The sequence below is a fragment of the Gambusia affinis genome, linkage group LG20 (genome assembly GCF_019740435.1).
Source record: "Gambusia affinis linkage group LG20, SWU_Gaff_1.0, whole genome shotgun sequence".
NCBI lineage: Eukaryota > Metazoa > Chordata > Actinopteri > Cyprinodontiformes > Poeciliidae > Gambusia > Gambusia affinis.
Window position 1 is genome coordinate 9,496,802 of NC_057887.1, and position 24,833 is coordinate 9,521,634.

The 24,833-nt window shown below is 38.0% G+C and overlaps 4 protein-coding genes across 11 annotated transcripts; 3 read left to right on the plus strand and 1 right to left on the minus strand.

Moving 5' to 3' along the window:
• Positions 1 to 1,016: 1,016 nt before the first annotated feature.
• LOC122823669 (zinc finger protein 664-like) lies at positions 1,017 to 12,345 on the plus strand. Its single transcript, XM_044103534.1, has 2 exons — positions 1,017 to 1,191; positions 9,306 to 12,345. The coding sequence occupies exons 1-2, from the start codon at positions 1,017 to 1,019 to the stop codon at positions 10,466 to 10,468; spliced, it is 1,338 nt and encodes a 445-aa protein (XP_043959469.1). The 3' UTR covers positions 10,469 to 12,345.
• Positions 1,134 to 24,006, minus strand: LOC122823667 (gastrula zinc finger protein XlCGF57.1-like). Of its 8 annotated transcripts, XM_044103532.1 has the most exons (5): positions 23,599 to 24,006; positions 23,310 to 23,524; positions 21,495 to 21,760; positions 8,621 to 8,632; positions 1,134 to 1,200 (listed from the first exon to the last, which is right to left on the minus strand). In XM_044103532.1, the coding sequence occupies exons 2-5, from the start codon at positions 23,425 to 23,427 to the stop codon at positions 1,189 to 1,191; spliced, it is 408 nt and encodes a 135-aa protein (XP_043959467.1). In that variant the 5' UTR covers positions 23,428 to 23,524; positions 23,599 to 24,006; the 3' UTR covers positions 1,134 to 1,188. The 8 variants fall into 8 exon arrangements, with proteins under 8 accessions (XP_043959467.1, XP_043959464.1, XP_043959459.1 ...); XM_044103529.1 differs by lacking the exons at positions 1,134 to 1,200; positions 8,621 to 8,632 and having other exon boundaries at positions 18,955 to 21,760; positions 23,310 to 23,484; positions 23,599 to 23,699; positions 23,864 to 24,006; XM_044103524.1 differs by lacking the exons at positions 1,134 to 1,200; positions 8,621 to 8,632 and having other exon boundaries at positions 18,955 to 21,760; positions 23,599 to 23,699; positions 23,864 to 24,006.
• Positions 1,213 to 8,523, plus strand: LOC122823665. The gene is made up of 2 exons (XM_044103523.1): positions 1,213 to 8,393; positions 8,478 to 8,523. The coding sequence occupies exon 1, from the start codon at positions 1,965 to 1,967 to the stop codon at positions 8,076 to 8,078; it is 6,114 nt and encodes a 2,037-aa protein (XP_043959458.1). The 5' UTR covers positions 1,213 to 1,964; the 3' UTR covers positions 8,079 to 8,393; positions 8,478 to 8,523.
• LOC122823668 (gastrula zinc finger protein XlCGF57.1-like) lies at positions 14,567 to 18,452 on the plus strand. The gene is made up of 2 exons (XM_044103533.1): positions 14,567 to 15,091; positions 15,923 to 18,452. The coding sequence occupies exons 1-2, from the start codon at positions 14,983 to 14,985 to the stop codon at positions 17,191 to 17,193; spliced, it is 1,380 nt and encodes a 459-aa protein (XP_043959468.1). The 5' UTR covers positions 14,567 to 14,982; the 3' UTR covers positions 17,194 to 18,452.
• Positions 24,007 to 24,833: the final 827 nt, after the last annotated feature.

Below are 24,833 nucleotides of genomic sequence, written 5' to 3' on the forward strand. Positions count from 1 at the left end.
ATTAGCAAGTGGCTACAGCTGAAAATGGCATTATGTGTGCAAACATTGTCAGAGACACAAAATTTTAATTTTGTAGACTGCAGCCAGGGAACTCTCCTCACATACACACAAATTATTTTTTTCCATTTTAGAAAAATAATGACAAATTTATTACCAAACTTATTAATGTTGAGAGTTTAAGAGTAGGGTGGCATACAAAAACTGGCATACAAACAGGTGACGTTTTTGTGAATAAGAGTATGAAAACAAATTATATAGTAATAAATATATTTGGAACAATTCTAAACGGAATAGAATGTACAATTACCTCCAAATCATAAATGTACAATTACCTCCAAATCATAAAAGTAAAACAATGCAAATTCATTTAAAGAAACAAATGCAAGTAAAACAAGTGTCTAATATTAGTGAGTTCCTTCACAGTAACATTGTTTTAATTTGTAAAGTAACTATTTGAAAGAGGACGTAGTTTCTTTTGTCAGAACTTTACTTGAAATTCATTGGTCAGTTAGCTGGAAGTAACCGGAAGTAGCAACGTTAGCCTGACTGGCTAATCTCACTATGATTAAAAAAACATCTTAATGCTTGTGTAAGAACAGGTGTCTGTTGTGTATTTGATATTCTAGTCTTCGCGATGATGTCACAACTACATGCTTGCAGTAGCGTATTTAAGACTTAATTAACGGAGTGAATGAATGGTTGATCGACTGTTAGCAACCATGTAGCTAAAGCAGCTAACAGCAGAACCTTAATCGGTATTTCTATCCTTGACGCTTTTAAAAGTTTGTGCTTTGAGACTACAGGACAAGTCACTCTGTACGTCTGAGGCCATCTCTTCTGACCTTGTTGTCCAGCTGAGGACTGAGAGCCTGGAGACAGAAACAGAGAGGACACAGAACTACTGACCAAGGTATTAGACTCTACTGTTACACTTTATTTGATCAGATACCGAATTGTGTCTGATCCTAATTTCAGACAGAAGAAGATACAGGACATCTGCCTGAAACCTATATATTATGGAACATATGAAGGTTGAAGACAAGGACAGTGGAAAGGAAAAGTCAAGAGGAGTGAGGATGTCTGAGGTGATGAAGGTCGAAGCAGATGAACCCGGAGGACTCAGGTTGGAGCCCCCCATACCTGCAGCATCCACATCAGAACTGGAGCAGACCGAAGACAACGAGGATCTCAGTAAGTCACATTTTACTGCCATTATTTTGTTTAACATGTTTTATTTGTATTATTTATATTTTTTGTTATTACAACTCTTATTTTGAAAGGTTGAATTAGTGGAATCCAGCATGTTGCTAGGAAACCAAAGAAAAGGAAGACGCTGTATGAAAGCGTACCTTTCACAAGTGGCTGTAAGGGTAATTTAAGTTAAGAATTTATTGAATTATTTCATTTCTACCTCGAAGGAAAGGGTCAGCCAGCGAGGTATGTTTTTATGTATTTATGTAATTTTTATGTCGTTATTATCGTTATTGACACCGTCTCATTTACATTTATTTTGTATTTTAGTTCGACGGTGGTGGTATGTCAGTGAGACTAAGAGAAATTGTAAGAACAAGTTCAAAAAATCGACATTAAAGCTGACTATACACCAGCAGTTTAACGAACTCTTTGTCGCCGTTAAAAACAAGAAGAGGTGGAAGTGACAGTCGAACTCGGAGCTACATGATTCTCGCATCGTTTCACCGAAGATCCGACGGTTGCAAATGTTAACGGACACACGTTCAACGGTTGCTTCTTCATAAAGACGTCCAGAAACCAGACATTTAAGTTCATGTTTGGAAAGTGACACAAGGAAGGAGTAACAACAAGGAACTGTGTGAAGCCTGACAACAACAGCGCAACAAGGTAACGAGAAGGGAAGTAATGTAACAAAGCTCAGAGTTGATTTACGTCAAGTTAAAAGGAGATTTCACCAGTTAAGAATTCTGTAACGTCTCAAGTGAAACAAAATGTCAGAAACAAATGACACAGGAATAGAAGTTGCCGGTGCAGAACAAGCTGCCGAAGCAGATCAAGTAGATGAAACATTTTTAGTGCAACCTGGGCAAGAAGAGCTGCGTAGAAGTGAAAGACCTCGCATGCTAACAGGAAAAGGAAGAAAATTCCATAAAGAAAAACTAAAGGGGCTGCAACGTCACTTTGAAAGTACTTATGACAGATGGAAAGCATTAATTAAAGTTGCTAAAAAATCTGTTATTAAAGGAGATCCAGTTGACATTCTTGAAGGACACATGGACATTGTGCAAAGAGAACTAGCCGCTCTTAATGACATTTATGATCAATACAGAGCAATAGATGGACCACCTCATGATATACGATCCAAGTTAGACAAATGTATATCAGTGACTAAGGTAGTTTTGCAAAACATCCAATGCCATGTTGAGGGAACAAATAAGGAGGAAATTGTTTGGCCTGATGCCAGTTCTATATTTACATCTTCAAGCTCAACTAGTGTCTCAGTTCATAGTCATTTTAAAGCCAGTACAGTTAACTCTAATGGCTCTTCTGCCAAAAGACAAGAAGCTGCAGCAGAGTATGAAGCAACAAAGGCTGTGCTTAAGATAATGGCTGAACAAGAGAAATTTAGAGAAAAAATGCAAACCATAGAAGAAGAAGACAAACGCATAACAGCAGAACAGGAAGCTGCTGCGATGTCACAACGCCATCAAGAGGAAAGAGAGGAAACAGAACGCAAGTTAAAAAGAGAAAAGGAAAAGGCGGCTGTGATAAAGAGACAACAAGAGGAAAGTGCTGCAAGGAAAAGGTCAGTTGAGGACTTAAAAAGGGAAATTGAAAGACTGGAAAATCTGAAAGGACTCAATGCAGCAAAGGCAAAATTACAAGTTTATGAAGAAGATTACTTTTCAGTAAAGCAAGAAAGCATCACTCCAAATCCTGCAAACATACAGGTAACTAAGTTCAAGAACACTGCTAATCAACCCACACAACCACCACAACAGTTAAATGTCGTTCACGAGAGCACAGGTGAGCTTGTAAGGGTTTTGGCAGAAGCTATGTCAGCTAATAGGCTACCGATTCCAGAGCCCTCAGTATTTAGTGGGGATCCACTTAAGTTTAAACATTGGAAGGCATCCTTTCAGACTTTAATAGAGAGAAAGAACATACCCATTGCAGAAAAGATATTTTTCTTACAGAAGTATGTAGGTGGGTGTGTTAAAGAAGCCTTAGATGGCTATTTTCTGATTGGCTCTGAAGATTCCTATATGACAGCATGGAATATTCTCAATGAACGTTATGGAGAGCCTTTTGTCATTGCTAAGGCCTTTAGAGACAAGTTGCACACATGGCCAAAGCTCCAAGGGAAAGACGGTGCAGAGTTAAGAAAGTTTGTGGATTTCTTACAAAGCTGTCAATCTGCAATGATTACCAATGAGAATCTGAACGTCCTTAATGATGGAATAGAGAATCAAAGACTTGCTGCTAAACTGCCAGACTGGTTGAGCAACAGATGGAACCGAAAGGCTACAGAGTACCAGCTAGAGCACAGACAGTTCCCACGTTTCAGTTACTTTGTAACATTCCTGTCAATGGAGGCAAGTATTGCATGTAATCCCATTACATCATATCAAGCTATAAGACAAAGTGACTTTGACAAACCAAAGACAAAACCTCAACTTACACCCATTCATAAGAAGCAAGATACAGCAAAAATCTTCACAACTAACTCTGCAGAAAGAAGCACAATTTCTTGTGTGTTTTGTAAAAGAGCAGGACACAGCTTACACAAATGTCGTAAGTTCACTGAGAAACCAGTTACTGAGAGAGTCAAGTTCATTCAAGGTGAAAAACTATGTTTCGGCTGCTTAAATAGTGGTCATTTCTCCAAGAACTGCAGCAACCGGATGACATGCAACACATGCTCAAAACAACATCCCACATGTCTGCATGAAGAAAGACAAAGACACGAGATAAAGAAAGAGCAACCTAAAGAACAAGAAGTAGCTGAATGGAAGGAAACCCAGCAACAGGTAACACAGTCACAAGACACAGTTAATGAAAGTACATCTAACAGAGTGACTCATGAAAGTAGAAACACACAGACATCTGCAATAGTACCTGTGTATGTATCCACGCAAAATGAGCCAAGCAAAGAAATACTTACCTATGCTCTGCTGGACACACAGAGTGATTCGTCCTTTATTCTCAATGAAGTAGCAAACAATCTGGACACAGCTAAAACCCAAGTTAAACTCAAATTATCGACGATGTCATCCAAGAAAACAACTGTACCATGTACAAAACTTGAAGCTCTGCAAATAAGAGGATTGTTTTCCAAAAAGAAACTCACTGTGCCAGTTGCTTACACACGTGATTTCATACCTGCCAATCGTAGCCATATTCCTACTCCAGATACAGCAAGGTCATGGCCACATTTGGAGCATCTCACTGAACATATTGCTCCACCATTAGACTGTGATATAGGACTTCTGTTGGGCTACAACTGCACACAAGCCTTAATGCCCAGAGAAGTCATATGTGGTGAAGAAAACCAGCCTTATGCCCAAAAAACAGATTTGGGCTGGAGCATCATAAGTTACTGTGATTCATGTGATGCAGGTAGTGATGTAATTGGAGTAAGTCATCGCATCACTGTAAAGCAAGTAATACCAGAGACTGAGTCAACCACAAAGCTAAAGAATAAAGTTCATTACATCTGCAAGACACAAATAAAAGAAGTAACTGGTCCAGATGTAATCAAAGCACTTGAATCAGATTTTACAGAGAGAGCAGTGGAAGAAACAAGCATTTCACAAGAAGATGTCTGCTTCATAAGAAAGCTGCAAGAAGGAATCAAACAAAAGCAGGATGGACACTATGAAATGCCCCTGCCTTTCAAAAATGACAGACCAAATCTTCCCAACAACATGTCAAGCGCAATGCAACGCTTAAACAGTCTCAAACGCAGATTCATAAGGGATCAAAAGTACTACTCTGATTATACAAAGTTCATGGAGGACATTATTGCACACGATGATGCAGAGAAAGTACCAGAGAAGGAACTCTGTAATTCCCCTGCCTGGTATATTCCCCACCATGGGGTATACCATCCTCAAAAGCCTGGTAAGATCCGTGTAGTTTTTGACTGCTCTGCACAATATCAAGCTACTTCACTAAATGAACACCTGCTTACAGGGCCTGACCTCACAAACACTTTGGTGGGAGTACTCTGTAGGTTCAGGAAGGGCTCAGTGGCTGTAATGTGCGACGTGGAACGTATGTTTCACCAGTTTCATGTAACACCCCGAGACCAGGATTATTTACGCTTCCTATGGTGGGAGCATGGTGATCTAAGTGTTCCCCTCTCAGTCTTTCGCATGAAGGTTCACCTGTTTGGTGCAGCCTCTTCACCTGGTTGTGCCAATTTTGGTTTAAAGCATCTAGCTACACAAGGAGAGGGAAGATTCTCTCCAAACACAGTGAAGTTCATTCAAAGAAACTTTTATGTAGATGATGGACTTGTAAGTGTTGCATCTGAAGCAGAAGCAATAAAACTAGTCAAAGAAGCAAGAGAGCTGTGTAACACAGGTAAACTAAGATTACACAAGTTTGTATCAAACAGTGAGAATGTGTTAAAGTCGCTGCCCAGAGAAGAGTGTGCTGACAGTATTAAAGATTTGGATCTAGCACTTGGAGAGCCACTGATGGAAAGAGCACTTGGTGTTCAGTGGTGCATTTCCTCCGATGAGTTTCAATTCAGGATAACAGTCAAAGAGCATCCAATGACAAGAAGAGGGATCCTGTGCACAGTAGCATCAGTGTATGATCCACTGGGATTTGTGGCACCCTTCATCCTAAAAGGAAAACAAATCCTGCAACAGTTATGTCAAGAGAAAGTTGGATGGGACGAGCCTCTTTCTGATCAGCTCTACAGAGATTGGGAATCTTGGCTCCTAGATCTTCAAAACTTGTCAAAGGTGAGAATCCAAAGATGCATGCTACCTGAAAACACAGACATCACTCAGTGTGATTTACATCATTTTTCAGACGCTAGTATGACAGGCTATGGACAATGTAGCTATTTAAGAACAGTCACATCCAAAGGGGATGTTCATTGTGCACTAGTCATGGGGAAGGCACGTGTTACCCCAACCAAAGTCACTACTGTCCCTAGACTTGAGTTAACAGCTGCAGTAGTTGCAGCAAGAACAAGTGTAATGCTAAAAAGTGAACTGGAGATCAGCAATCTTCAAGAACATTTCTGGACAGATTCCAAAGTGGTGTTGGGATATATAAGTAATGATGCCAAAAGATTTCATGTGTTTGTGGCAAATAGGATTCAAAGGATAAAGTCACTCACAGACCCACAACAGTGGCATCATGTACCATCTGAGAATAATCCTGCAGACCACGCGTCAAGAGGACTAAGTGTTCAACAGCTACTCAAATCTAACTGGTTTAAAGGACCAGAGTTTTTGTGGCAAAGTGAGCTACCCATTGAAACTGACAAGGCTATTGAAGTTATTTCTAATGACCCAGAGCTAAAAACAGTACATGTGCTCAAAACGGAAGTACAAGAAAGGAGAACAATACTTGATCGTCTCAATAAATTTTCAGACTGGAGAAGAGCTGTTAAAGCTATTGCTTGTCTAAGGAAATTTGTGAGAGATTTTAAAGGAGACACACAAAGCAAAGGTGAAAAAACAAGTATAGAGGACAGACGAAAAGCAGAACTGTTCATAATAAAACTTGCACAAGAAAACACCTTCAGCAAAGAAATCAAGGACTTAACACAAGGAAAGGATATCCAACTCAAGGATAAAACACATAGGCTGTATAGCTTAAACCCATTTGTTGATGAGCAAGGAGTACTCAGGGTGGGAGGACGTTTAACAAGAGCAAGCCTGCACCCATACATCAAACATCCTGCCATTATCCCCAAATCAAGTCATGTGTCATCTTTACTGATTAAACACTTCCATGAAAAAGTGCAGCATCAAGGAAGAGGAATTACTGTCAACGAGCTGCGTTCCAATGGACTGTGGATCACAGGATGCAGCAGTGCAGTTGCTTCACACATCTACAAGTGCACAACCTGCAGAAAGTACAGGAGGCATACCCAAGATCAACAGATGTCAGATCTACCAGAGGACAGAATGGAAACAACACCCCCATTCTCTTACTGTGGTGTTGACTGTTTTGGACCTTTTTATGTAAAAGAAGGCAGAAAGGAACTTAAAAAGTATGGTCTTTTGTTTACATGTATGTGTTCCAGGGCAATACATGTTGAAATGTTAGATGACCTTACTACTGATGCTTTTATTAATGCACTGCGTTGTTTTATTTCTATTCGTGGACATGTAAGACAACTCAGGTGTGACCAAGGGACTAATTTTGTTGGAGCTAAGGGAGAGTTTCTGAATGCACTGAAGGACTGTGACAAAGAACAGTTGAAACAATATGGATGTGAGTTTGTTCTGAACACCCCATCCTCAAGCCACATGGGAGGTGTTTGGGAGAGGCAGATTAGAACCATTAGAAGCGTTTTAACTGCTATTCTGGATAAAACTTCTAAGAGACTTGATAGTTCTTCCCTCAGAACATTTCTGTATGAGGTGATGGCTATTGTAAATAGCAGGCCGTTAACAGTAGAAAACCTAAGTGATCCAAGTTCAGAGCCTCTTACACCAAATCATATCCTCATGATGAAGTCCAGTGTTATTCTACCTCCTCCTGGTGAATTTGTGAGTCACGACTTGTACCTGAGAAAGAGATGGCGCCAAGTTCAGTTTTTAGCCAATGAATTCTGGACAAGGTGGAAGAAAGAATATCTTCTTAATCTTCAACAGAGACAAATCTGGCAAAGAAACAAAAGGAATGCAAAGCTGAACGACATTGTTATTCTTCAAGAGGACAGTTCTCCAAGGAACAAGTGGAAACTGGCAAGAGTAACAGAGGTATATCCAAGTGCAGATGGAAGGATCAGGAAGGTGAAGCTGTTGCTAAGTGACTCGACCTTGGACAAGGATGGAAAAAGGACTGTCAAGCCAGTGTATCTTGATAGACCAGTTCATAAAACTGTGCTGTTACTGGAAGCAGAGTAAATGTTAAAATGTAAATATATTCCAATTGTAATATTATATGTTTTAAGTAAATCACCATAGGTTAGTGATTTGGTGGGAGTTTTACTGCCATTATTTTGTTTAACATGTTTTATTTGTATTATTTATATTTTTTGTTATTACAACTCTTATTTTGAAAGGTTGAATTAGTGGAATCCAGCATGTTGCTAGGAAACCAAAGAAAAGGAAGACGCTGTATGAAAGCGTACCTTTCACAAGTGGCTGTAAGGGTAATTTAAGTTAAGAATTTATTGAATTATTTCATTTCTACCTCGAAGGAAAGGGTCAGCCAGCGAGGTATGTTTTTATGTATTTATGTAATTTTTATGTCGTTATTATCGTTATTGACACCGTCTCATTTACATTTATTTTGTATTTTAGTTCGACGGTGGTGGTATGTCAGTGAGACTAAGAGAAATTGTAAGAACAAGTTCAAAAAATCGACATTAAAGCTGACTATACACCAGCAGTTTAACGAACTCTTTGTCGCCGTTAAAAACAAGAAGAGGTGGAAGTGACATCACACGTTGGTTTGTCTGAGGGAGAAAAGTATGTAAGCAGAACGCACATGAAAAGGATAAGTGTATCACCTTCTAAATGACAGAACAGTTGTGTTGGCTATAGAATAAAACCAGGGGTGTGAAACTGCAAGCTCGTCATCAACAGTTAAGAGGTCCAAAGCACATCCAATTTTTTCCTAAAGCCAGTAACAAAAAGGGCTTTATGGTATTTGAACAAACACTTCAGGCCGCAGACACTATCAAAATATCTCATGCATTTTTGGGGTTGCACCGATCAGTCGACCTTATTTCTTTGATTATGGGTGATCAGCAATCAGCCGATACATGTGAAACTGAACTTATCCACTGATCTTATTTACCTCTGCCATAGGAGAGGACTGACTGACCAGAAAACTACAATTGCTGCACTGCTAGTATTTTTATTTTCATCTTTTAATATTTTCTTATGTATAATGTTTTGTAATTTATATTTGGTGCTTGTGTACATCATTGTTAGGGTTGCTATCCTTTTGGCTGACATGAGTAAATTTATATTTAGCTTACTTATGATTGTTTTTGCTTTTTCATTAAAATAAAATTAAGCATTAAATCAGTTATAAATATTTAGTAGATTTTGTTTTGTGTATTAGATTTCATTGTTTTACTTTTATGATTTGGAGGTAATTAAAAATTTTTTTCTGTGTTCCAGTGATTTCAGATGTTCACATGATGAAAACTAAAGAAGAGGTTCCCCATGACTGGAGCTCTAGTTTGGACCAGCAGAACTCAAACACCCGCCACATAAAGGAGGAAGAGGAGGAACTAAGGATCTGTCTGAAGGAAGAGCAGCTTACAGTGAAAAGTGAAGATGAAGAGAAACAAGTCAATGAGCAGATCAAAACTGATGAAGAAACTAAGATAGATGGTGCAACCAGGAGCACAGCAGAGAAGAGAAAATCAGACCTTAATGGAGAACACTGTGGAGAACCAGAACCAGACAAGAACCCAAATCCAGCATGCTTTTCTCAACAAAGTGAGATGACAGTTCACAAAACGGGCCAAAGTTCTCAATTGTGCTCTAAACCTGCTGTTCAGAGTGGAGTCCAATCAGGAGAAAAGCCATTTAGTTGCAGTATTTGTGGCAAAAGTTTCAAAAATAAGAAATGTGTTAGATTGCACATGATGGTTCATGTACAAACCAGGAACCATAGATGTGACCTTTGTGGAAAATGTTTTAAGAAAAACAGTTGCCTTCAGGAACACATTAGGGTCCACACTGGAGAGAAACCATTTGCCTGTGATGTTTGTGGTAGAAGGTTCCATGCAAAAACAATTCTTAGAGATCACTTAAAGGTTCATTCAAGAGAAAAACCTTTTTCCTGTGATACTTGTGGTGCAAGATTTAAAAGAAATGTGTGTCTTACAAAGCACTCGAAGATCCACGCTGCAGAGAGACCATTTGTCTGTAGCCTTTGCAGTAAAGAGTTTGTACACGAAAATAATTTCACGAGACACATGCGTGTTCACACAGGAGAGAAACCGTTCATTTGTGGTTTTTGTAGTAAAGGATTTCCACTACAAACTCGTCTTAACAGTCACATGCGCGTTCACACAGGAGAGAGACCCTACAATTGCAGTGTATGCAGTAGAGCATTTTCATATCAAGAAACTCTAAAGCGACACATGTCTGTCCATACTGGAGAGAAACCATACACCTGCAGTGTTTGCAGTAGAAGCTTTTCACATAGTGATACTCTAAAAACCCACATGCGTGTTCACACTGGTGAGAAGCCATTTGTTTGTAGTGTTTGTAGTAGGGGATTTTCACAACAGAGATACCTTAATGGTCACATGAGTGTTCACTCAACGTAGAGTCTGTTTAATTTCAGTGTTTGTAGTTGACAAGCAGGTCTGAGAAATTGATGATTGTATTTTAAAGTCTTGGAAGGAGACACAGATCAAGCAGCATCAGATCCTCTCTGTTGAGTGGAGACTCAACAGAGAGGTTTGTACCAGCAGATTTTACTAAAAGCTCCTTCAGCTTTTTTCAAATTTTCAGTTGGAAAGACAGGAATGAAGTCCTAATTCCAACTAGGAAAGTTGGAGCTTGCCAGGCAACTCCATGTTTTCCATCAGTCGTATGCCATTTTATAGAATCGAGTGAAAGTTGTTAAAACAGACTGTCACTTAACAATGTGTGTCTCATTTAATCAGCGGTGCTCAGAGCTGCAAAAATATTAACATCTTTTTGTCTGTTTCAGTGTATAAAATATGGAGAGATATATACTAACCACCTTGTACTTTTAGTCGGCACCAATAGAAATGGCAAACCTCAGTTTTCCAGCTTGAGACCAGAATGTTCTGTTAAGGTTAAGGTTTGAGGTCCAAGCTGTGACTTGTGAGGCAACTCAGGTGGAGATGAGCAGCCTGCTCAGTTGCACTGAACAATCCAGCTGCAGTTGTGGGAAAAAAACTCAGCTTGTAGTTCCCGATGGATCTCGACCTCAAAAAGTTTGTATTCAGGGTGGGGAAGGATTTGGCCGAACCCCTATCCTTTTTTTTTTTTTTTTCTCTTAATGTCCTGCAGACATATGGATCCTGTAAAGAGAGCAGATGTTAGTCAGGTACATTTTCTACAGATTGATTGGTGCTTCCTGTCAGACAGGAAGTCTCTGTGATCCGCCTGCAGATGGAGTCAGAGATGTTGTGTTGAAACAAAGCTGGGATTTTGCTGCTGAAATGAGAGCTAAATAATGTCCTGGTGTAGGTGGCTGGAGAGTTCAGATGTTGAAGCACAAAGTGACGTGCAATATTACCAACATTGTCTACACACCTGTTGGCTCCATAGATGGACTGCACAGCATATCAGAAGATTGTCGTATCTGTCTTTCTTTCTTTTTTTCCCCCCTGAGTATATCTTAGCTTTATTTGCTACTTATCTGATTGCAGTTGTGTTGATGTTTTTGCACATATTAGAAATGTTAGTGCTGTGATTCCGTAGTGCAACAGTATCATATGGTTGCGATATACATTTCCAAGAAGAACTACGTTGTTGCAACTTCTACATATTTTAGATCTCTTCCCAATGAGGCAAAGAACTGGAGTTGTAAAAGTAAATTTTTTGTTAATGTAACCTTTTGGCAAAAATATGCATTGACACAAAACAGAGCACGCTAAAACACAGCTGCACTCATCTGTGGCGGCACTTAAATTATCTTACGGGCATCCTGGTAAGGTAAATATCTAATAGAAGACATTAAGTAAATCTAAAAAAATATGTTGTAGTAATTAACTCTAAGAAGGATTTGTGCAATATTTTACATTTCCACCAGGCAAATAGCATTTGAACTTTGTTGTTGCAAAGTAAAGTAGACAGGATTAGCTGCAATTGTTATGCTGCCCGCTAATATTTTCTCAAAAGCCCTAAACTAGTTTTTTAAACATAAACCTAAACTATACAAAACAGTGTGAGAGAAAGATCAGGATTACAAAACTGATTAAACCTACTGACTGATACATTTTTAATTCTGTATAACAGTCTACTCCCAGCAAACCCAGTAAGTGCTTTAAGTTCTTGTTTGTGGTAATTGTTTCTATATTCCTGTAAACAGTGTATTTCTGCACAAAGATTCAATTATCTTAATACACTCATGCATTTTGTAGAACCAGCACTTTTCTCACAACTATGTACTTTTTCTTTTTGACATTAATGTAATTTTCAACTTTTAAATTATATCTGTGTTCATTCTTATGTGCCTCTGTGTGATCCTCTTGTGAATTTCAACATTGAGAAATAAATGGTAATTTCATTGTGTGCTTTATTTGTGAATTAAAGAGTTTCTTCAGGAAATATTAAATATGCTTAAAAATGTTCATTTTTAAAATTTACTTTCTATAGATATGTTATTCTGATTAAATTGGGAGATGTATCAAAAACATGTTATCCCAGATTTTATTTTGAAACCGGGGTAATTAGGTTTTCTCAGCAACTAGTTGAGAAAAGCAATTTTTCAACTGATAGCTTTTCTTAATTAATTGAGAGAAGCATGAATGCACAAAGGAAAGCAGGTGAGATGAGAGGTGAGTGGAAAAGGCAGGAAAGAAGCTGCAATAATATCAAGGCTCAGATTTAGACACTGAATTGAACAGCACACTATTTAAAAAAGTAAAAGCCTACAGCAGGGGTGTCCAAAGTCATCCTGCATGTTTGGTCTTGAAGGAGATCATACAATGGAAAAAGATCATTATACACAATTTTATTCAATTGTTTTGTTCCCTTGGAGGAAATAAAATCTCAGAGGTGTTTTTTCAGTACCTAATGATCGGCTAACTTTGAACAATGTTTATATAACCCGACATGAGTTCTTTACAGCTCAAAAAAAAATTGAAATGATCTTTTTTATTGCAATAAAAGCCTCTAAATTCATCCAATATTTCAAAGTGCAACTTAGTACTGCTACTAAATACAACTGACCACATAATGCAGAGATGGATTAAAGACTCGTTGACAATTTAGAAAAATTAACTGATTAACCAACCACCAGCAGATTCAGTTGTGAACATTCATATGTTTCTTCAAATTTTCAGTGTGAAAAGCCTTCACTGCAAAAGGTTTGTTCCATGTGTGAACACATGTGACTCTTTAGACTCACTGAACGTGAAAATCCTTGACTACAAACACTACAAATGAACGTTTTTTCTCCTGTGTGGACACGCATGTGACTCCTTAGATTCTCTGGTTGTGAAAATCCTTCACTACAGACATTGCAAATAAATGGTTTCTGTCCTGCATGTATGTGCATGTGACTCTTTAGATTAGCTCTTTTTGAAAAACCTTTACTGCAAAAATTGCAAACAAAGGGTTTCTACCCAGTGTGAACATGCACGTGACTCTTTAGGTTCTTTTGTCGTGAAAATCCTTTACAAAGAAACGGTTTCTCTCCCGTATGAACAGGCATGTGTTTCTTTAGAATCTCTACTCTTGAAAATCCTTTATCGCAAACCCTACAAACAAAAGGTTTGTCTCCTGTATGAACAAATATGTGACTTTTTAGACTAATTGAATGGGAAAATCCTTTGTAGCAAAAGCCACAAATCAATGGTTTCTCTTCCGTGTGAACACACATGCAACCTGTCAAATTAATTAGTTGAGAAAATCCTTTACTACAAACACTACAAATAAACAGTCTCTCCGGTGTGAATATGCATGTGACTCTTTAGATTTCCTTGTTGCAAAAACCTTTTACTATAAACACTACAAAACAAATGGTTTCTCTGCGGAATGGATCATAATAAAAATGATCAACAGGTTCAGGTGAACTGCTGGTTGGAACTTCTGTCTCTAGGTCATCTTCAGTTTGGATTTGATAAAGCTCTGATAAATGAGGTTTCTCTTCATCTTTAATCTTCACAGTAAGCAACTCTTCCTCCTGACTGATCCACCGTCTCTCCTCTTCCTCCTTCAGGTGGGCTTCTTGATTCTCACTGTCAAAACTAGGACTCCAATTATGGGGAACCTTTTTAATCATAAACATCTGATGAACTGGAAATAATGAAACACAAACAGGCATTAATGGTTGCTGACAATTTTATAAATTAAATTATATATACTGTAAGGGTAAAAAAAAAAAAAAAAGAAATATATTGAACATTTTTACAACACATTTTTTTAGATCAGGTGTTAAGCATTTGTAGTAATTAGAAGACCATCATCAAAAAGATATAGTTAAGGATACTTTATGTGGCTAATTTTAGTTATTCATATATCAGAATAAGTTAAAAAGACTGAAAAGTCAAACAGTAACTCAGGTCTATCCAAACTCCTTAGTTAAAGCCATGTAGGAACCATGGATATAACTTAAATTAGCATTTCAATTCAGTGTTGAGTATTTAGTAAGCCTCAATGATTTGATTTGTCTGATAGACTGGTGAAACATAAAATAGTACAGAAAGGCATTTGGAAAATAAGCTTTGTTGTGAAAAGCGGAAGTACACGAGCTTAACCTAACATTCACTGGTTAGTGAGGAGGAAGTAACCAGATGTAAAATGTTAGCTTTAGTTTTTAATTCCCGTTTGATAAATGGCTTGAAGTTTCTGGAAGGCAAGCGTAGTGCTGATGTTTCAGACCGTTTACTCGACAATATTCGTGAGGATATTGCGTTGATATGTTTGCTTTGAATATTTCTAGCCTTTGTTGCAGTGCATACTATAATAATAATAATGGACATCTAGCTACCGCGGAGCTAAAGCAGCTAGCTGCAGAGACGTTTTGGGTAACTTGTCAGGGGTTCATGGGCTAGGGTTATAAGACTGAAACATTGATTTACTAAAAAAATGTGAAGATTGAAAACAAGGACTGTAAAAAGGAAAATCCCAGGTGACTGAGATGATGAAAGTGGAAGCAGATGAACCTGGAGGGTTCAGCTTGGAGCCACCCAGACCTGCAACATCCACATCAGAACTGGAGGAAAAGACACAAGACAACAAAGACCTCAGTAAGTTAGAAAAGTATGCAAAGTTCTCTCTTGGAGTAAAAAACAAAACACAAAAAAACAAACACTTGCCATTCTGCCTAATTGTCAACAATTTCATACAAAAGTCAATTTGCCAGCACTGCTGCATTAGTGCTTAACACGAAACTTGCACAACTTAACTCAATTCAAATGTGCATTATTTCAAGCTTAGACAAAGAACTTAAAGGGTAATGTAGACCATAACAAGGAGTAGTTTAGGTTTTCCAGATCAAATAAACAAGCTACGTTTTTAATCCAGGCATAATACAATCGCTCGATTCTAACTTCCCTCTGATGTTCATCTTTTTCTTGTCAGCTCTAGAAGCTGGAGGTTGGTTAGGTTGGTTAATCTGTCATATAAATATTTATTTCCTGATCTCAATAAGGAGAAATAGTTTTAAAAAATTGAGTTGCCTATTTTCTACAGAGCTACTACCTTACAAAAGTGCAACAATGTACATAACATCCTTCTCTTCAAAGCACTGTGGTACTGATGAGGAATACATCAGAATATATTTGTGGTGGCCACTCTCAGTCTAGTGGTCGGCGTAGGCATCCTAAAATGGATTAATGCTGTATATTCTTGGAATTTTTATGAGTCACTTTTGTTCCCTGCAAAAGAGAGAACAGGAGAACATCCAACATTTTGGTTAACTTTCTCATTTCCAAACATTGTGACTTTTTATCAGTGTTAAATGGCTATTGCTTTTTATCGTAGATGTTAAGGAGAATGTTGTTTCGTTATGTAAAATATTACATTTTTGTAAAATGGTCAGCCATATTTAATGCCCATCAATGTTATATCTTTCCCAGTCCCTGGGATTTTGGAGATTAAAGAAGAGTTTCCCAATAACATGAACTCCAGTTTGGACCAGCAGAACCCAGAACTTTCTCTCATAAAGGAGGAAGTAGAGGAGGAACAGCGGATCAGTCAGGAGGAAGAGTTGCTTAATGTGAAGATTGAAGATGAAGAGAAACCTCAGTTGTCAGAACTTCATCAAATCCAAACTGAAGATGACCTAGAGACAGAAGTTCCAACCAGCAGTTCACCTGAACCTGTTGCAGAGAACTTTAGACGACCAGAACCAGACAGGGACCCAGAGCCTGCATGTCCCTCCCAGCAAAGTAACATGGCAGATGGAGAGAAATCATTTGGTTGCAATCTTTGTGGCAAAAGATTCAGACGCAAGCATTCTGTAAAATTACACATGATGACTCACACAGGAAAGAGAGAGCATAGTTGTGATCTTTGTGGTAAAGGATTTGTAGAAAAGCGTTCTCTTCAGACACACATGAATGTCCACACTGGAGAGAAACCTTTTGCATGTGACGTTTGTTGTAAGAGTTTTAAGTCAAAGCCGAATCTTAGAGTCCACGTACGTATTCACATGAACAAGAAACCCTACACTTGTAGTGTTTGTAGTAAAGGATTTTCAGCGAAAAACAACTTGAACATACACATGATTGTTCACACGGGAGAGAAACCATTTGTTTGTAGTGTTTGTAATAAAAGATTTCCAGTGCACGCTAATCTACAGCGTCACATGTGTGTTCACACGGGAGAGAAACCATTTATTTGCAATGTGTGCAGTAAAGCGTTCTCAGAGAAGAACAAATTAAACATACATATGGTTGTTCACACAGGAGAGAAGCCATTTAGTTGTAATGTTTGCAGTAAAAGATTTGCCCGACAGGATTGTCTTCAACGTCACATGTGTGTTCACACAGGAGTGAAGCCATTTGTCTGCAGCGTTTGCAGTAAAGGGTTTTTACAACCAGCTCTTCTACAGAGTCACATGTGTGTTCACACAGGAGAGAAACCATTTAGTTGTGGTGTTTGTAGTAAAGGATTTGTATCAAAGAAGACTTTAAATAGACACATGGTGGTTCACACAATAGAAAAACCATTTTCTTGTGGTGTTTGTAGTAAAGTATTTACACGACGGGAGACTCTGCAGATTCACATGTCTGTTCACACAGGAGAGAAGCCCTATACTTGTAGTTTTTGCAGTAAAGGTTTTTCAGCAAAAAAGTGTCTAAATAGGCATGTGATTATTCACACTGGAAAAATATCATCTTGCTAGTGTTGGCAATAATAGATTTTCATGACAAGCTCTGCTAAAGACTCCAGTGTGTGTTCATGAGAGAAATCATTTGTACTGTTGTGTGTTTTATAGCAAGCTCACCTAAACAGTCACGTATGCGTATGGACAGAAAGGATTTTGGTTGAAGCCAAGGATTTTCACTTTATTGCATTTCTGTCTTCTATGTGCACTGTTTAAATTCTCAATGGTTATTCAAATAAATTCAGTTTTGTTTAGGGCCAAATCACAACAAATATAATCTCTTGGTACTTTACAAAAAAGACTAAATCCAGTCATACAAAAATACAGTCGACTAAATACATTACAATTCAGTCCTAATTAATAATGTTGTCAAGTTTAGTTCATTGTTCAAATTGATATAGAAAACCTAGCTAATTGCATTGAGTCTAATGGTGATAAATTTGTACCGAATATAAACCAAGTTACCTTCTAGAGATTTATCATTAAGTACACAGTATTCCATTTATTTTCATTTATTTTTTCTAATATAAGACTGTAAATATCTGCTTTTTGGATTGTAAGCATCTGATACTGTCAGGTAAAAACCTGTAAAAGTTAGTTGACCGTTGTGCATTAAATACATTTTATTGTATTTATTTGTTTCCCATGACTATGATAAATGTAAAACAAAAGCTTCATACACTACTTAAAGAGTTTAATTCAACTAAAATATTAAAAAATCAGCTTAAGGAGTTGAAAATTTCTCCCAACATAGTGAGTTTAATGCATGTTAAATTTATTCTGTAGAAGAAAAAAAACTTTTACTGCAATCATAACTGATATAATGTATAGAGAATCATTAAAATCTTTTTATTTTGAAGGTTGGTGTAATAAAAATAGCATAAGTGTTAAGGAAATGTTTGTTTCTTGCTCTAAAGGACTATAATTGTGACTGAATTTAACTCATCAAATTATGAAAACTTTTTTTTGCCTTCTTTTTTTAAAGATTGTATGAGCAGAATTGATTTACCATCTTTAGAATAATCCGCTCCTTCCTGCAGTACACTCTGACTTCAAACTAAAGTCCTTCACAAAACGCGTCATCTGTCATTGTATTGAAAACATTAGGTAATCCTTGGATGTGGCAGTTTTTTTGTCTTGTTTTTGACGCAAAGAAATTGATTTCATCCCCTGTAATTTGAAAGTTATAAACAGCTAAAAACTGTACAACTCATTTGTTACATTCTATGTTTTGGAACTATGTCAAACTGTATTGTCCCCGTTTAAATAATAAAAATGTTATCAAAAAATGAAAAGATCCTAAAGGCTTGAACTTCTGTCTGTTTTTGTGCGTGGAGCAATATACATAAAAATCCCTAGGAATGATGCAGATGAATCTCTAAGCCTCTACTTAACAATATTCAAGTAAAATGGATTTTTAACTCACAGTACCCTAACATGGTTTTAGTATATCTTTTGGTACCACAGAAGTATTTTTCTTCTGCTAAAGAGCTGAATCAAAAATAGAGGTCAAGTATGACATTGATGACAGGAGGTATAAAAGATAGCAGAATTAAGAAATGTTTTTACACAGAAATATCAATCAATGGTTTTCAATTAACCAGTATGCAGCACCATAACTACTAACTTCAATGCATAAATTTCATATATGAAATAATACAAATCAAAGACTCAGAGACTTACCTATTTGACAGCGAGTACACAAACTCCAAAGTTTTCAAGAACAGAGAGAAAACGATCGCAGAATAATAATTTTAAAAAAACTCAAACACTTCAGAGTTACAACCAAGACATTTTTTATATTTATTTACCAAAGCAATCACTCCCATCTACAGAGGATGGATTTGTAGGACAGACTTGAATCCAATAAACAATTCTGTTCATGACCACTGCTAGCAGCAAAGTCAGAATAATACTTTCTCTGCAATAGTTGCATAAATACAACTCTGATGAAAAAATAAAAAGATGTTGACAAAGCAAGAACACCAACACGCTGCATGGAGTGAGCTCTGCTAGTTGGTTTTGTAGTTTGCAGAGCTCCACTATTAGTCCATTGTATCCGGCTTATTAAACAGAAATCATCCCAATAACGGACTGCATATTTTATATTGAACAAATATACAAATAAATAAAGACATAATATCCATTATTTAAACGTCTTCACATTTTAGACTGAACACTAAAAGAGTCGGTACAATCCAACATATATCCTATTTAAAAACACAATAAACGGGGCAAAGAAGACAATTATATTAAACTGGGGATTCCGGATTTAGCTTTTTTACACACATGGGACATGTATAGTTTTGCATCTTATTTATTTTTATTAAGGCAGGCACTAAGTATGAAATTGTATTGCTAGCTTTTAACACCATTCTTGAACAAAACATTTCCCCCTTAAATGTCATATTTTAGTGTCCACAGAAAACCAGTTTCACAGAGCACGCCTTGGCAGGTGGATAGTTCTAAGAAATTAAATACAATCAAAAAGGTTACTACTTTATGACATGTTATTAATTCAGATATATCATAACAAAATTCTCTTGTACTGAAGATACTGATGTAGTAGTGTTATCTCCCTTCAGGAGATCACAAGCACCAATGAGAAGATTCACATGACGCCCAACCAGCAGAGGGCAGCTGTAGTAATAATACAGCAATCAGATCTGGATGTCTGATGATTTACTGTACACACCGTTCTTTTTTTTTTTTTTTTTCCAAACTTTGTGAAATAATTTCCATGTTTTAAACACTGGTGGACCTCTGCTGTCGCCTCCTACCAGTTCAATTAAAAATAATCATTTTGATTTGTAAAAACTGGACAGTATTTTATGTAATTGTCTTATCATTGTTAATTTCGATTTTTATTTACAGTGGTGCCGTTTCCACTTCATTCAGAGCTCTGCTACATAAAAATCTGCAGCCTCTTACTGAAGGCTCTCTGTGTTATAGTTTACTTCTTCAGCGAATGTATCGCTGCCATCTTGTGGTGACATTAGTGCATTTCAGTCATGTCTAAAAATACACCGAGTAACGATGTAAGGATTTTTATTTGAACTGATTTGGACAAACTGTGCTCATCCCAAGTTTTATGTATTCCATATTTTAACTTACAGCTCATCAAACACTGTCAATGTCGGAGGATAATCCTCCAGAGAGCAGGGAGTAAAATAACAGTTGACTGTCTAAAAGCATTTGGACAGATTTCTCAATCATAAGCTACAGCCCTTATGAACACCCATGTGTCTGTTCAGATCTCCAGGTCGGGAAAACGCTTTACTGCAAACACTGCAAACAAATGGTTTTTCTCCAGAATGGACTCTCATATGACTTTCAAGATGAATCTTTTGATTAAATCTGCTTTTACAGACATCACAGCTGAACGGTCTCTCCTCTGAGTGGAACCTCACGTGTCGCTGTAGCTGTATTTCATTCATAAAACATTTACTACAGTCACTACAGCTAAACGGTGCTGTATGGACCTTTGAATGACTTTTTAGATACACCTGCCGGGAAAATCCTTTACTACAAACACTACAAGTAAACGGTTTCTCTCCTGTATGGACGTACATGTGACTCTTTAGATTCTGCTGGAGAGAAAATCCTTGACTGCAAATACTGCAAATGAACGGTTTCTCCCCGGTGTGAACACGCATGTGACTCTTCAGTGTCTCTTGTAGTGAAAATCCTTTACCGCAAAAACTGCAGATAAACGGCCTCTCGCCTGTATGTATGCGCATGTGTCTTTTTAGATTCTCATGTCGGGAAAATCCTTTACTACAAACACTACACATGAATAGTTTCTCTCCCTTGTGAGCGCGCATATGAGTTTCAAGCCTCTGCTGCAGGGAGAATCCTTTACTGCAAACACTACAAACAAACGGTTTCTCTGTCGTGTGGATCCACATGTGCCTCTTGAGATTTTCGTTTCTTATAAACCTCGTACCACAAACATCACAAGAAAAGGGTTTTTCTTCTGAGTGGACCTTCAGGTGACTTGTGAGATTACTCTTTGCATGGAACCTTCTACCACAAACATCACACGCAAATGGCTTCTCTCCAGTGTGCCGTCTCATATGCGTCTCAAGAGAGCGCTTTACTTTAAATCCTTTACTACAAATACTGCAGATGTGTTCTATTTTTTCATTGTGAATCCCCATGTGTAATTTAAAATTAGTCTCACGTTTAAATCTTTTGCCACAGACATCACAACCGAATGACTTCTCTCTCGTGTGGCCCCTAGGTGAGCGTTTGGAACACAGTTTATGTCTTTTACCTCTTCTATGAATCATTATCTTACTTTTCTGATTGGTACGTACTAGATCTGGGTTCCAATCAGGTTCTGGTTGTGTTTCCAGCTGTTCAGCTGACCTCCTGTCTTCAGTCTTGATCTGATGACGCTCTGACAACTCCGTTTTCTCTTCATCTTCGCTCTTCACAGTAAGATGCATTTCCTTATGACTGATGCATTGTTCCTCCTCTTCCTCCTTTATGTGGGGGCGCTCTGGGTCCTGCTGGTCCAAACTGGAGTTCCAGTCACGGGGAACTTCTGCTTTGACCACCAACATCTGATGGAGTGGAAACACTGACAATCACATAGACATTAGTTTTTGCTTAGAAACTATTTATATGTGCACATACAGACATGGGCGCCGTATAAGGGGGGAAAGTTATGATAATTCTAAGGGCCCCTGACCGACAGGGGGCCCTCCACAATTTATTTATTTATTTTTTGTTCATAGAAATAAAAATAAAAAGGGGCCCTGTCAATTACAAAACTAATCATATTATGTTTTTGAAGATTGTTTTTAGCAGTAAAAAGTTTATGTTCCCACTCCCAGACCAAAAAACACACATCCATATTTGCCCTGAATCCCCCTGGATCTGCATGAAATGGTTCGTTCCTGCTTGGAGCACTTGACGGTGACGGTGTTCAGCAGTAGACAGTACAAGACAAGAACAACTGTGGCTGTTACTATGCTGCCTAGAAAAATAATAAAATCAGGTTTTTTTTTAAAAAAAAAAAGAGAGAGCGAGAGAGAAAAAGGCAAGACTGTCAATTTGTAACCCAGTTTTTTCCAGAGAGGTGGGTAGACTGTGTGATATTATCAACCGTCTAGCATAGTTAGCTTAGCTACAGAATATTGTTTGCCTCCATTTCACAAACATTTAATGAATTAAGAAAAAAAACCCAACATATTCATATATTGACCTGTACCTTTTACCACTTAACAGATGAGTCAGTCAGCAGCAGCTCTGACCCACGTCTCTCCTGACTTGGCTTTTCCTAAGTGAAATTAAAGCTGCAGTATGTCACTTTTATTTAAAAAAAAAAAAAAAATTTTTCACATATTTGTTAAACCTGTCATTATGTTTTGACAGTATGGTTGGTATGAGAGATAATCTGTGAAAAATCTATTTCCTCTTCCTTCTCCCAGTACTATCTAGAAACAACTAATCAGAGACAGGAGAGTTTTAGTGCTGTCAATCACAATCTCATGTAGCTGCTCATCCTTCTTCCCCTCGCTCTGTGCTATGCTGCCGCTAGCATAGCCTGTTGTGAATGCTCAGTTTAGTTAGCATAGCAACCAATGACGGCAGATAAACGATTTTCCTGTAATTATAAGTTGTTTCTCCACCATTAGCACATTTAGCAGGGAGTGAATGAAGTTGATAGACAGAACTAAGACCATCCTTCTGGTTCTGATTGGTTGTTTTAGCTGGAATGTTGCATTACTTTAGTCAGCAATAGCAGCTCAGGGAGCAGGTGGAGGAGATTGATTGTTTTCACAGATTATCTGTCTCATAACAAACTGTCACGACATGGTGACAGCTTTAACAAATATGGAGAAATGTTTTTTTAATTAAAATTATATACTGCAGCTTGAATAAAATGCAACAACGTAGCATTTTTTGAGACAACTATTGTCTTTTTTTATCCAAACTTGGTTGTTGTTTCTTTTTCTTGTGTCTGTAATTTGCAAGATTAAAACTACAACCTTGCTTTGGAACTGCAAAGGTTAGACGTTATTACTTACAATTACTTCTGTTGGATTATGTGAGAAGCTCTGTGACGGATTGTTACCTGTCAAGAGAGTCCTCTGAATCCAGACAAACCAATGTGTGTCACTTACTCAGATCTTTGCTGTCTTGTGTTTCCTCCTCCGGTTCTGATGTGGATGCTGCAGGTATGTGGGGATCCGAGCTGAACCCTCCAGGTTCATCAGCTTCAACCTTCATCATCTCAGTCATCCTCACTCCACTTGGGATTCTCCTTTTCACAGTCCTTGTCTTCAACCTTCACATGCCCTAGAAGTCATATGATATGGATTTTCTGTTTTTCTGTTCTCTGAAATGGGAATCAGACATAAATCAGCATTTGATCAAATAAAACGAGAATGTCTAAACCAGAGAGTCTGATACCTTGGTCTATGGTCCTGGATCCACTCTGTCCTCAGCTGGACAGCAAGGTTAGTCCACAGCCAATGTGATCTTCCCCACAAGTCCGAGAGTGAACTCCAGCACTAAAGGATTAACTTTTAAAAGCTTGAACGTTGTTATTAGTTGCGTTAGCGCTAATAACCACAGTTAAAGGATAATGGTCCATTAACTGTGCTAATGAAGGCTAATTACAATACGTACTGTTACATTAGAATTGGTCATAGTGATAAAGGTTCAAAATACATACCCAGCAGTGATATCTGTCCAGCAGAGTGTCTGAGACTTCAACTACATACCTATTTTTACACAAACTTTGAGCCGCTTTTCCCCCGGTCTTAGCAACTCAAGCTAACACTGTTACATCCAGTTACTTCCTCCTCAATGACCAATCAACGACAAGTAAAGTTCTGAGTTGAAAAGGTACTTCCGTTGTCAATTTTAGTATTTCACAATATAGAAAATTGTTTTTTGAAATCCATTGTAAACGGATGCTGATATTGTTGTACTTTATGCTATTTTTTATTTTTATAATTTATAAAAACCTCATCACAGAACGGGCATCTGTAGTCAGATCGGATTACGCTTAGCCGTGTCTAACAAGCAAATGTCCATCTTTCATTTATTTTTTAAAGGATGAAATGTAGAGACTCCTGAGGACTGCTTTAAAATGCTGCCTAACTGCCTATTCACACTTTGCCTGAACAAATTGTACTCTGGCTTAACAATACTAACTCCGCATACACCACCCAAAACTCCTCCATCCCACTAGTTCCTCCCTGCCTCATCATAGACATGGGAAGTCCTTCTGCTATCTGCTAGTGCCAGCAAATTTTTGGTGACCCACTCACTGCCACCTGAACAGAAAAATGTAAACACACTGTTCCCATCCATCCATCCATTTTCTGTACACCTTTGTCCCTTAAATATAGTCAACTGAATTCAGCGGAGGGGTGCTAACATTCTGGTTGAGAGGCGGGTTCTGTCGCCGACAGAACACACAACCATGCACACACACACTCACACCTAGGGACAATTTAGAGAGACCAACCTAGCTGTCATGTTTTTGGACTGTGGGAGGAAGCCCAGAGAGAGCCCACGCAAGCACAGGGAGAACATGCAAATTCCATACAGAAAGAATCGAACGCAGGAATTGAGCCAAGGACCTTCTTGCTGCAAGGCAACAGCTCTACCAACTGCACCACTGTGCAGCCCACTAA